The sequence below is a fragment of the Hoplias malabaricus genome, chromosome 3, assembly GCF_029633855.1.
Source record: "Hoplias malabaricus isolate fHopMal1 chromosome 3, fHopMal1.hap1, whole genome shotgun sequence".
Taxonomy (NCBI): domain Eukaryota; kingdom Metazoa; phylum Chordata; class Actinopteri; order Characiformes; family Erythrinidae; genus Hoplias; species Hoplias malabaricus.
In genome coordinates, this window is record NC_089802.1 from 22,935,919 (window position 1) to 22,948,846 (window position 12,928).

Consider the following 12,928-nt stretch of genomic DNA (forward strand, 5'->3'; position numbering starts at 1 on the left):
ATTCACTGTTGTTAAAATGTTAAGCAATGTCTTAGTTAAGACTTAACTAATTGAAACATCTCCCACTATTTAGTGTTTCCATAATTAATGTACTCAGCTCATTAACAAGTCATTCTTGAATTATTAGTGAATGTATTAAAGCAGGAAACACTAATGCCGGGATCAGACTACATGATATTTTTGTCTTTCACAACATTCACTATGTCAGATTAGTGCCATAAACTTGTGCCGTGTCTTGGTCAGGAGGCAACACTACACATTTGACACAGACCATTCTTTGTTTGGGTCATTGCCATATTGAGGTATATTTATATAATATTAAACATAATGTATATTAAACAAAGACAAAAAAGCAAGCATTTATATGAAGGCCATGGAGTCTGAGCACACATCAACAGCACATCCTCAGGAGAACAGAGAAGTGGACACCTGCCCTACAGATCTTAGTGTTTCCTGCTCATTTCCTGTTGCCTGTTTTTATTTCTCTCATTAGATAAATATTAACTGAGAGATTACTTAACCATTTAATAACACTAACTATTTTTAATAACCCATTAATAACATTAACTTTCACTGTTACGCAGACGACACACAATTGTATATTTCAGCCAAGCCCGATGACAAACACAGATTAAAGAAAATAGAGGACTGTGAGGACTGTGTAAAAGACGTGAAAGGCTGGATGTTGCGTAACTTCCTCCTTCTAAACAGCAACAAAACAGAGGTCCTGCTTTTGGGTCCAAAAGTGGCAAGAAGTAAATTATCATATTTAATTTTAAATCTAGCTGACTTTCCAGTTAAACCTGGTTCAGCAGCAAAAAATCTTGGTGTCATAATTGACCCGGATTTATCATTTGATCAACACATAGGTAGTATCACTAGGACAGCTTTTTTACATCTTCGCAATATTGCTAAGATTAGAAATGCCTTATCCCTTCAGGACGCAGAAACTTTAGTACATGCCTTTATTACTTCAAGGCTTGACTACTGTAACGCACTACTGTCAGGATGCACCAGTAGCAATTTAAGAAAACTTCAACTAGGTCAAAATGCTGCAGCTAGGGTCCTCACTAAAACTAGAAAATTTGAACATATCAGCCCAGTTTTATCATCACTTCATTGGCTGCCTGTTAAATTCCGCATTGACTACAAAATTTTGTTATTAACATATAAAGCTCTACATGGGCTTGCTCCTGAATATCTTCAAGATACAATTTCCTATTATGAGCCTCCACGTTTACTCAGATCACAGAATACTGGATTTTTAATTGTTCCCAGAATTCAGAAGGCCTCAGCTGGGGGAAGAGCCTTTTCTTATAAAGCCCCCAGACTCTGGAATGATGAATAGATAAAGGCGGCAGATCCGGGGGGTCCATGGACACAGGGAATTATAGTAAACTGAGACGCTGGTGCTGTCGTCCCGCCGCTTCTCGCGATCACTCAGGTTTGTTGACGGTGGAGCGGAGGGATGCCAGTGTTTCAGGATGCTCCCGTGTCTGTGTGTCCTCCTGGTTCTCTCCTTTTAGTTAAAGCTGTCATAGTCAGATCTGCCAGAGTCATTAGCCACACTCTGGAAATTTTCATATTTTCTACTTTACAAACACAAAACAGTTCAAAACTAATTCCATCCCTTTACATCTTTCCGAGTAAACAACTGCCCACCTGTCTGTCTGGACACTGATGGATGACTGTCGAGACCCTCCTCCACGCTTCAGACCAGCTGCCCACGCTCCAACAACCACCAAGTGCCTTGAAGCTGTCCCTACACTGAAGTTCTCATGGACTACTAACTATCATCACCAGTAGATTGACCAGAGGAGGATGGGTCACCCCTTGTGAGCCTTGGTTCCTCCCAAGGTTTCTTCCTCAGCTGGGGGAGTTTTTCCTTGCCACTGTCGCCCCTGGCTTGCTCACTTGAGGGTTTTACATTTGTTTTTACATTTCATGTCAAATCTTTGTCTTACTGGAATTCTGTGAAGCTGCTTTGTGACAACATCAGTTGTGAAAAGCGCTATATAAATAAATTTGATTTGATAACACTAAAGATTGTTGTAAGTAATACTGATGTTTGAGACATTTAAAAAAAAATAATGCTTAACTTCTAAACTAGTATCAATTAATAATTAGTTAAGACATTAACAGTATTTATGACAGTAATGATACTAAATGGTAATTACATTACCCTGTATCTCTGTAAAAGTATATGTTCTATTTCTTCTTAATCTCAGTTCTGTATTTGACACCACTGGCCATAAAATTCTTATAGACAAACTCATAAAACAGGTTGGACCCTCAGGAATAAAATGTTTCAGTTTATACTTGCAAGAAATTATTCTATTTGGGAACAGCAGTGAGAGGGAGAGACTGGCTGCATATGTGAAATCGAGAGCTCTCAAATTGAAAGAACTAGCTCAAAACTTTGGTGTATATGGACTCAGATCTCAGTTTTAGTAGTCATGTTAAAGAAGCTACTAGATCAGCATTTAAGCTTTTCTGACTAGACCTGGAGAAACGTATCCATGCTTTAATTTCTTGCAGGATTGACTCTTAACTGGACATTCAAAAAAGACCATTAAACAGCTTCAGCCAATTTAAAATGCAGATGACAGAAGAGAACACATCATCCCTGTTCTTAAATCTTTACACTGGATACTAGTTTGTTACAAAATAGACTTTAAGTTGCCGTAACTGGTCTATAAAAAATGTCTGCTACAACAATATGAGCAAAGCAGAGCTCTCAGATCTTTAGGAACTAATCAGTTCATTCTCCCTCAGGTGAAAACACTGAGAAGCAGCTTTTACAGACTATGCCACTCTAAAATGGTGTGATCATGAGTAAATGAACACTGAAATATGCCTGAACGAGAGAGCTAAAGTTTGAAAAATAATAGATTGTTTTGCATGGCAGGGTTTTTAAAAAAAATATGTAAAAAAAAAAAAAAAAAAAAAAAAAGCTTCACCTGATGTGAGCTTTCTGAGAGGATGTTCAAAGGCGGCTTGCTTGTATATCAATTTTGTGTTTCCTATTATTTTTTTATTTTTTTTTTTCAGCTGCTACTCCACATCAAAGCAGGAGTTACCATAATGCATCGTTGGTGCTTGAGGGGAGAAACAAAGAGACAGAATTTAGGGCTTTGCAAGAACACAGCAAAGAAAACACATGGGGTACATCTGGGCAAAACTGGGAAATTTCCACTACGAGTGGAGTCTGTTGTCTACAGTCTGCCGGGGGGCCTCTGTGGCAAGCGCACGTGGCTGGATAAAGGCTCATTATAAGGCTTTTAACTAGGGCTCTTCTATGGCTCATACCCTCTGGGAGCAAATACACACAGCAAGTTTGTATTTCTATATCTGTGAGATATTTCCATTTCCTTCTGTGTTATTAGAAGCATAAATCAATTTGGAGATACGACTATACTGAGTTTGGAACTTGTGTTTTAATGAAATAAACTTGACTAACATTGTAGGATGTATGCAGTCATCCTTGGCTAAATTAAAAGTATATTTTGAAGTAGATAAATATCTGTAATAAACTGTATAGTGTTTTATGATGCACTTTAGGAAAGAGTCCAAGGTCCTGAAAATATTAATATTAAACTTAATCACAGGGAGATTATGTCAAAATGAGCTCATTCTTATGAGACACTGAGCCCAATAATCATATAAAAATATTTTCAAGAGTTTTCTGTTTTTGTTGATATCAATTTCTTCATGTTTGTGATCCAGGGAAAATTTACAGCGCACTTTTGAATAATTTATTAACAAATGAGGTCAGATTTAAAACTATTTTAAATTTATAACTGTATTGCTTCTTTAAAACTTCTTAAATATTCAGTGTACACAGTAAATGAAGAAAATACTTTGTTCCATCAGTCCGGGGGCATAGCACCAAATTCTGGGCCCTATGCACAAGCAGTGCCCATGGGCACCCCTCAACCAGAATGATTAAACAGTATAACAGTAAATGCTACAAAAGGTATCCTAACATCATAGGCCTGCATGAAAATTGAGCATGTTTGCGTCTATGCAAACAAAAATTTATATAGAATTTATATAGAGTTAGAATTTATATGCAGTTTAAGTACGGACAATCACGGTGGTATTGATGAGTTTTATATCCACAGGATTTTAATGTAGGCTATTTGCTTTCACATTTGGGTTTACATTTGTTGAGAATGAAGTTTGTTAGCAGTTGTCTTTCCCTAATTTCTTTTGCATCTCTTTCCTGCCTCTCTTTTCTTTTCTGAAAACTGGATTTAGCTTTCTTGGGCATCATCTTTCATAGCATGGATACAATGCACATTGCTGCTTCTGCAGAATGAACTCCAAGTTAAATGTGCCTAGTTAAAAAGCCAGGTGAAGGCAGACTAAACCATTTTGTGAGGGTGCCTGTCCTCAGAAACTATATGTAAAAACATGCAAGAAAAAGTTAGAAAGTAGGCTAATGAAAAATTAATTTGATTTCTTAACTTATCTGACTGGCTGCGAATGACATTTGCAGGAGCTACACTTGTTTCAAATCACATTTTATAGCTTCTATTTGCTATGAAACAGTGTGACTTACAGTCGATGTTTGAGTTGCCTTCTCTTTTCAGCATTTGGACAGCACCCACATACTTCTTCAGCTGGACTTTTAACACCTCATTTTCTCTGTAAAAAAAAAAATCAACCATGGACACTAGTACAATCAAAATGGGTAATCAGTGTTAAATATTAATTTTAAAAATGCTAAATTCAAAAAGGCTAAATCCATATACCCCAATTACTTTATGTTAAGAATATGAGCACATAAAATCTGTTTTTATATATATATCACACTTGCTTAAAACAACACTATCTAACCTTTTTATACTGAAATTTCAGTTTTAACATCACTGTCATATTCCACTGAAATTTAGTAGGGAAAATAAATCTCTTGCTTTGCTACTCCAAGCTTAACACTGTAGAATGTGCACTAAGTAACTTTTGGAGATGGGCAAGACTCTCTCGCGAGAACTGTGTAACAATTTATGTCAACTCAACGTTATTTATAGAGCACTTTATATATATATATATATATATATATATATATATATATATATATATATATATATATATATATATATATATATATATATATATATATATACACATATATATATATATATATATATATATACACAAACAATCTTACACGATCCCGTTAAAAGTTGGGCAGCAGCATTTACCAATTGGAGACATTTGAGGGAGGACTGGCTGACTCCAAAATAGAGTGTATTGCAGTAATCCAGCTGGGATGTGATGAAGGCATCGATTACTGTTTGAAAGTGCTCATGTGCAAGAATTGACTTCACTTTTGCCAGCTGCCTCAGGTGGAAAAAACTGTGCCAATTTGGCGGTCCTATTTAAAATTACTGTCCATCTTAAAACCCAAGTTTAAGATTTTTGGCTTCATATACAAAATCAAGGGGCCCAAACCAACCGGAGGGGCTTCCCAGGGACCACTTGGACCAAACACCATCACTTCTGTTTTCTTTTCAATTAATGTAAAAAATGTAAGGCCATCCAGTATTTAATGTCATTAAGACATAACAAAATTGGTGTAATTGAGAAAGTATCTTTCTTCTTCAAAGGGAAATATATCTGGCTGTCATCAGCGTAACAATGGAATGCAATGCCATGTTTTCTCAAGATAGAGCCCAGTGGGAGCAGATAAAGTGAGAAAAGGATGAGTCCTAAAATTGAGCCCTGTGGAACCCCATATGATAGGGGAGCTGAGTAGGATTCGGAGCCAGCAAAACTCACACAAAGTTTTGCCCGTCAGATACTATGGAAGCAAATCTGTCTCATCAGACTTTTAAATATTACCACCTTTGAAATTGTAGCACTGAATTTTTTTGCACTGAAATTATGCATCTGAATTTTGCTGCTTTTGAATTTAAGTCTTCAGATTTACACCTCTGAATATTTTGCTTCGAAATTATGCATCTGAATATAATTGCTCTTTAATAGAACACGTGAATTTTCAAGAATCTTTTTTCACTGTTATTATTCAAGGTTAAGAAATTCAGATAAAAAATTAGCAGTTCCAGCAGTGTCCAGATCCAGCAGGACAAGAATTGCATAGTCCCCAGAATCATTGGCCAGGAGGATGTCATTGAAAACCCTGAGCAACGCTGACTCTGTACTATGCAGGGTTTTAAAACCAGTCTGAAAAACCTCCAGTATATTATGCTAATCCAAAAATAACTTCAGTCGAGCATAAACAACTTTCTCCAAGATTTTTGAAATAAAAGGCAGCTTGGAAATAGGCCTATAATTAGCCAATACCAAATAGTTGAGGCCAGATTTCTTGAGTAAGGGTTGTATTACAGCATGTTTAAATCTTACAGCAACAACACCAGAAGACAGACTGCTGTTAATAATGACCAGAACCTGCTGCCCTATACTATGAAAAATCTCTGAGAAAGTGAGGAGGCAAAACATCACAAGGAAGACCTGAGGGATTTAAATGGCTCACCACATCCTCCAAGTGCAACAGAGTCACCGGCTCAGACCTAACAAACACAGCCAGGCAAAGGGGCAGAGTCAGAGGGGTCAAAAGCAGAAGCTGTGATAAGAGCTCTTGCAGTAACATCTTATCAATAAAAAAGTGCAGAAAGTTATTACACAAGTCAGATGCTTCCAATCAGACGGGCTGGGGGCCTTAAGAACAGTGTCAATGATTTTAAATAACAGACGTGGATTATGACAATTTGCCATAATATTTGACAAGAGCTCTCGCTTGCCTTCTTTGATACTGATCTTGTAAGAACGCCAGCAGTCTTAACATCTGAAATAAAACCTGCAGCTTATCCTTTTTCCATGGGCGTTCAGCGGACACTTCCGCCGTATTAACAGAGGCTGAGTCAGGGGGAGAACAAAGCTGATCGACAGTGTAGGTGAACTGACCGGCAGTGAAAGTGTTGAAATGCCGACCAAGCTGAGCAGGATCTCAAGATTTAACTGCAGCACAAGATAAAGCAACGGCAAATAAAACAGGCATGTGATCAGAAAACCCCCTATCATAGATCTCTAAATTCAACATGGACAACCCATAAGAAAGGTATGTCTATGTTCATGTATGGGCCCAGACACATACTGCACTAAATTAAGAGTGTCAATGATGTTTACAAAGTCCTTCACCAGTGGTTTATAGGGACAACACATGTGAATGATCTGGCATTCACAAGGCTGATCCTGGCAGGAGCTGAGGCCTGTGCTTTAGCGAATTTAAGAGAACGGAGCGGCATCCTCACGTTACAGATATTCACCCCACGCTAATACCAATCAAGGATTCCATAGCCAGCTAACAACCCATAACACTACCACTAGCAGCAACTAATACCAATCAAGGGACTCCATATCCAGCAAGCAGACCATAATGCTGTTGAATATGATTCTGCAAACACAGTGGTGCTCAGAAGCAAAAATATTAATTGATAGTTGTGCGTTAATATAATACATACCACCTATGAATCAAAATTAGAATTCATTTGTCAGACGGGTCAAAGGGGAGTTTAAGTGACCAAACTCTCAATTCTCTTTGAAAGAAAACCATTGGAAGCTCAATATTAAAAATATTCTTTCCTACTGATAACCTCAAGACAACACCTACATCAGTCGACAGGACTTTATGTGACAATCAAATTGATACCACACTTGATGGTGGGAATCCTTGGTTTGAATGTGTAATTTAAATTGGATATTCATAATAAAAACCAGAGGAAAACAGCATGAACCAACAGTGCCTCCAAGTGGACCTTTGGGAAACAATACTTCACAGATCTTCCCTTGATTTCATCTCTCTCTGCCTCTCTATCCTTCTCTCTCATCCCTAAATATACAGGTGCTTGTCATAAAATTTAAATATCTTGAAAAAGTTGATTAATGTCAGTAATTCCATTCAAAAATTTAAATTTTTATATTATACTCATTCATTTCACACAGAGATATTTTAAGTGTTTATTTCTTTTAATTTGATGATTATAACAGTCAATTAATGAAAACCCCAAATTCAGTATCCCAGAAAACTTGAATACTGTGAAAAGGTTCAATATTGAAGACACCTGGTGCCACACTCCAATCAGCTAATTAACTCAAAACACTTGCAATGGCCATTAAATGGTCTCAGTCTAGTTCTCTAGGCTACACAGTCAGGGGGAAGACTGCTGAGTTGACAGTTGTCCAAAAGACAACCACTGACACCTTACACAAGCAGGGCAAGACATAAAAGGTCAGTGTTAAAGAGGCTGGGTGTTCACAGAGTTCTGCGTCCAAGCACATTAATAGAGAGGTGAAGGGAAAGAAAAGATTTGGTAGAAAAAAGTGTACAAGCAATAAGGATAACCGATTGTGAAACAAAACCCATTCAAAAAAGTGGAGGAGATTCACAAAGACTGGACTGCTGCTGGAGTCAGTGCTTCAAGAACCACCACACAGACGGATGCAAGATGTGTGTTTCAGCTGTCGCATTCCTTGTGTCAAGCCACTCTTGAACAAGAGACAGTGTTAGAAGCGTCTTGCCTGGGCTTAAGACTGGACTGCTATCGAGTGGTCCAAAATTATGTTCTCTGATGAAGTAAATTTTGTTTTTCCTTTGGAAATCCAGGTCCCTGAGTCTGGGGGAAGACAGGAGAGGCACAGAATCCATGTTGCTTGAGGTCCAGTGTAAAGTTTCCACAGTCAGTGATATTCATATTCACCTTCATATTATCATTGATAAGAACCATAAGAGGGGTTTCATCTGCATTGATCCCAGTCTATGAGGTTTTAATAACTGTCAAATAAGTGATTATTGTCTTTCCTTTGAATAAAGTATCTTTATGATTTGAAGTGATATTGCATGTATAAGACTGTTCATTAAAAGATTCTGAAGATCCTGAAAACCCCATATTCTAGTGGGGAATTGTAACCAAATTTATGTAAAGATTATTGGTATTATTATTCCTTCAGCATTTCACCCGGTCCAAATACAAATGCAGCCTCATCCACAAACGTGGCCAGCAGGCAAACAGCCACCTCTTGGTGGCAATGCCTTAAGTCGTACGAAGGTGACATGTTAACAGTCATTTTAAGATGTTCAAACGCCTTAAGACGCATAAAAGTTGTGTGTTAATACAACACATTTTGCCCTCTTAAGACATACAAAAGTTACGTGTTAACACCGATGTCAATGTATGTGTAGACATAGGTTGATTTTCTGGATATTGTTGTATTAAAGTAGACTGGGTTGACATTGAAGCTGAAGCACGGAATACTGAGCAGCAGAATTGAATGACAGAGTTACAGATGAATGATGAATAGCAATTGAGTCTGACCAGCTACAGCAATTTTTTTTTTACTGTTCAGTCTGAGGAGCCAAAAAACACATCCACAAAGTCCCTTTTTTACTAAGGTTCCTGCAGCATACTGCTGCAAGATGGCGCTGCTGCTTACAGTCGAGGTTCCTAATAGGCTGAAGTTGGCATAATATGCTGACCAATGCGGATGTGGCTTTGTGATTGTTAAAGGAGCTTTGCTTTACTAATTTTAAAAGCCTTTTATACAGAAGGAATAAAGACCCAAAGGGCATTTCATACTCCCAGCTCTGGATTTGGTGCGCACTGTCTGCGCGGACTACATAAACTACTGGGAGTGTTTTCAGGAGCATCCTGCCCTCTACTACTGGGATGGGCTTCACCAGAGTCGCCTAGGTTCCGCAGTCCTCTCTGGAAACATGAAGGGTGTTCTATGCCAGGCCTAACTGATCTCACTCAACCACACAAATTGCACAAATCAGCAAGCAGGTAAGTGGTTTACTACAATGCTTGCTCTTATAAATATAAACATTTCGTATAGTATCAAGAAAATCTGTGCCCTGAATCAAACTTAAGCATAGAAATCTCAAACTGTATGTCCTAATAACCTAATCACTATTAACCCATAAAAAATAGAATGCATAAAGCTCAGCCTTCTAAACATAACAATTAATAATACATTATCAGAAATTGGATGCTTTATGTCACAGTGAAACTTGGGTGAGAAATTATGAATATTTAGCACTACATCAAGCTATAAATATGTATACAGACCCAGATTAACAGGCAAATGGAGTGGATTGTGTGTAATTTACAAAAATACTTTAGATCTTATCTAGCAACATGGTTAGACCTTCACTTCCTCTGAAATAATATCCATTTGATCCATTTCCTATTGAAATAATGTCTTTAATCCCTATTTACAGACCACCAAGGCCGTATTCAGAATTTCTTAAAAGACTTTGATGAAGTATCTACTAATTTAGCAGTGTCCTGTGACAAATCACTTATTGTAGGAGACTTTAACATTCATTTAGAGAAAAGTGATAGAAAATAGAAAATTACTTAAAGGTAGTGTTGCAGTCACTCCAGGGACCTGGAGGTTTTGGGTTCAAGTCCTGCTCCAGGTGACTGTCTGTGAGGAGTTTGGTGTGTTCTCCCCGTGTCTGCGTGGGTTTCCTCCCACTGTCCAAAAACTCACGTTGGTAGTTGGATTGGCAACACAAAAGTGCCCGTAGGTGTGAGAGAATGTGTGTGTGTGTCGGCCTGTGAAGTACTGGCTCCCCCTCCAGGGTGTGTTCCTGCCTTGTGCCCAATGATTCCTGGTAGGCTCCAGACCAGTGGCGGATGCTGGTCTTTCAAGGAGGGGAAGCTCAATTTCGGCCTACATCATAAAATGTGTCTGTTTATTTATACGTAAATTCTACCCTCCGTTCCTTTTCAAGAAAATGATCTGTGACCCTGTCGTACCAACAAGGCGTCTTTTCCAGGGACTTGACTTAGTGTCCTCTCTATGGCCAGCAGAGCTAGGCTGCTTAAACAGCCTTGGCCCATGTGAAGTGTGTCCGTTTGTGAGTGCTTTATGACAGTGGAGGGGCTCAGCAGCACCTGCTGGACAGAAACTGCGATAGAAGTCAGAAAGAGTGCTAGAAGTCAGTCTCCAAACACAAGCAGCTACAAAAAAACCCCACCAGAAATAGAAGCTTGATTTTTCACTAGTCTTTTTTAACAAAGAAAATGCCGCTAAGAGGATTAAGAAAGTCTCCGGTTCAACTCAGAACAGAATGAAAATTTAATGCTCCCTCGGATCTTTACACCAAAGGATCGCTGATTTTCTCATTTCGCTGTCAATCAAAAAGGGATTCAGCCTCAGACAGATCATTCAATCATCATGCAGAAGCTGAGCGTCCAGGCCATTTATAAATAAGTGATCAAATATATACTGTTGTGTGTACATGTCATTGAATAAATGTCATTTATTCAATGACATGTACACACAACAGTATATATTTGATCACTTATTTTTTGACATTTTAGGGGAAGTTGAGCTTCTCTTGCAGTCTTAGAGCAATCGCCTCTGCTCCAGACCCACCGCGACCCTCAACTGGCTAAGCGGTTACAGATGAATGAATAAATCCAACATCTCCATCATCTGGTATGGCTGATATACAAAAAAAAAAAAAAAAAAAAAAAAAAAAAAAAAAAAAAAAAAACATGGCTACAGAAGAATGATTAGAGGCTACTGACCCACTTCCAAAGCTAGAACAGAAGAAAATCATCTACTCAAACTGTACAAGCTGCACACATGACCCAATAGCAACTAAACTATTTAAGTTTATTACATACTATGTACTATTATAGTTTTTCTAATATAAAACCCTTTATAATCAATACCCTTTTAACAATTAAAAATCCGTCCCTTAGCATGGGTGATGTACCTGAAGCATTTAAACGAGCAGTTATTAAACCCCTGATTAAGCAACTAAATTTTGATCCTAGTGTATTATCCAATTACAAACCTGCCATTTTTATATCTAAGATCTTAGAAAAAGCTGTGGCCCAACAACTTCGCTCATACCTGCATAAGAATAACATTTATGAAAAATGTCAGTCTGTTTTTAGGCCACACCATAGCACAGAGTTGGCTTTGTTAAGATAACAAAGACCTTCTCACCTGTGATCAAGGCTGCGTATTCATGCTGGTTCTACTTGACCTTTTGATAAAATTGACCATATTATCCTGCTAGAAAGACTAAAGAACATGGTTGGAAACATAGGAATGGTCCTGTCATAATTTAAGTCTTACCTTACAGATCTTTACCAGTTTGTTAAAGTAAATAGTGTCTCCTGTAACCACACAAAAATGAGATTTGGAATCCCCCAAGGCTCCATTTTAGGACCTTTATTATTTATATTATACATGCTGCCACTGGGCACAGTTTTTAACGGACATTCCACAGTTATGTTGATGATACACATTAGTCTAACCAGATAAGAAACCAACACTAAAAAAAATGGAGGACCACGTAAAAGATGTGAAGCACTGGATGTCACACAACATTCATCTACTAAACAATGACAAAACAGAGGTGTGCCCTTCTAGGTACAAAACATGCTATAAATAAAAACACTACATTTTGTTGACTGTCCTGTTCTTCCTAGTTCATCAGCTAAAAAAAAAAATCAGGGTGTCGCAACTGACTCATCTATAATTTAATCAGCATATAGGTCACATTACAAATACAGCTTTCCTACATCTTTGTAACAATGCTAAGTTAAGAAACGCTGTATCACTGCCAGATGCAGACATATCAGTACATGCTTATATCACATCGAGATCACATTAGATTACTGCAATACAGTACTGTTTGGAGTAGCCAGAGTAAAATCAGAAAATATGATCATATCAGCCTAGTTCTTAAAAACCTAAACAGGGAAAAACTTCCAGCTAGTGTTTGGGACACAGATATAAAAGTGTGTAAAAATATCAAAATAGTAAACAATTGTAAATGCAGGAAAAATTGCAACGAAACTGATGAATATGGGTTGAGTTTTAAATATATTCACATACTTGGCTATTTAAGGTGGAACAGAGAATTCTAACTGTCGAA

General features: G+C 37.8%; 1 protein-coding gene across 3 annotated transcripts in view; it reads right to left on the minus strand.

Moving 5' to 3' along the window:
* The window catches only part of snx29 (sorting nexin 29), a 160,006-nt gene that overhangs the window by 104,693 nt on the left and 42,385 nt on the right, over window positions 1–12,928 (minus strand). For all 3 annotated transcript variants that reach the window (XM_066664497.1, XM_066664499.1, XM_066664498.1), the window contains exon 14: window positions 4,565–4,650. In XM_066664497.1, coding sequence (XP_066520594.1) covers window positions 4,565–4,650 — 86 coding nt within the window. The remainder of the gene's footprint in view (window positions 1–4,564; window positions 4,651–12,928) is intronic.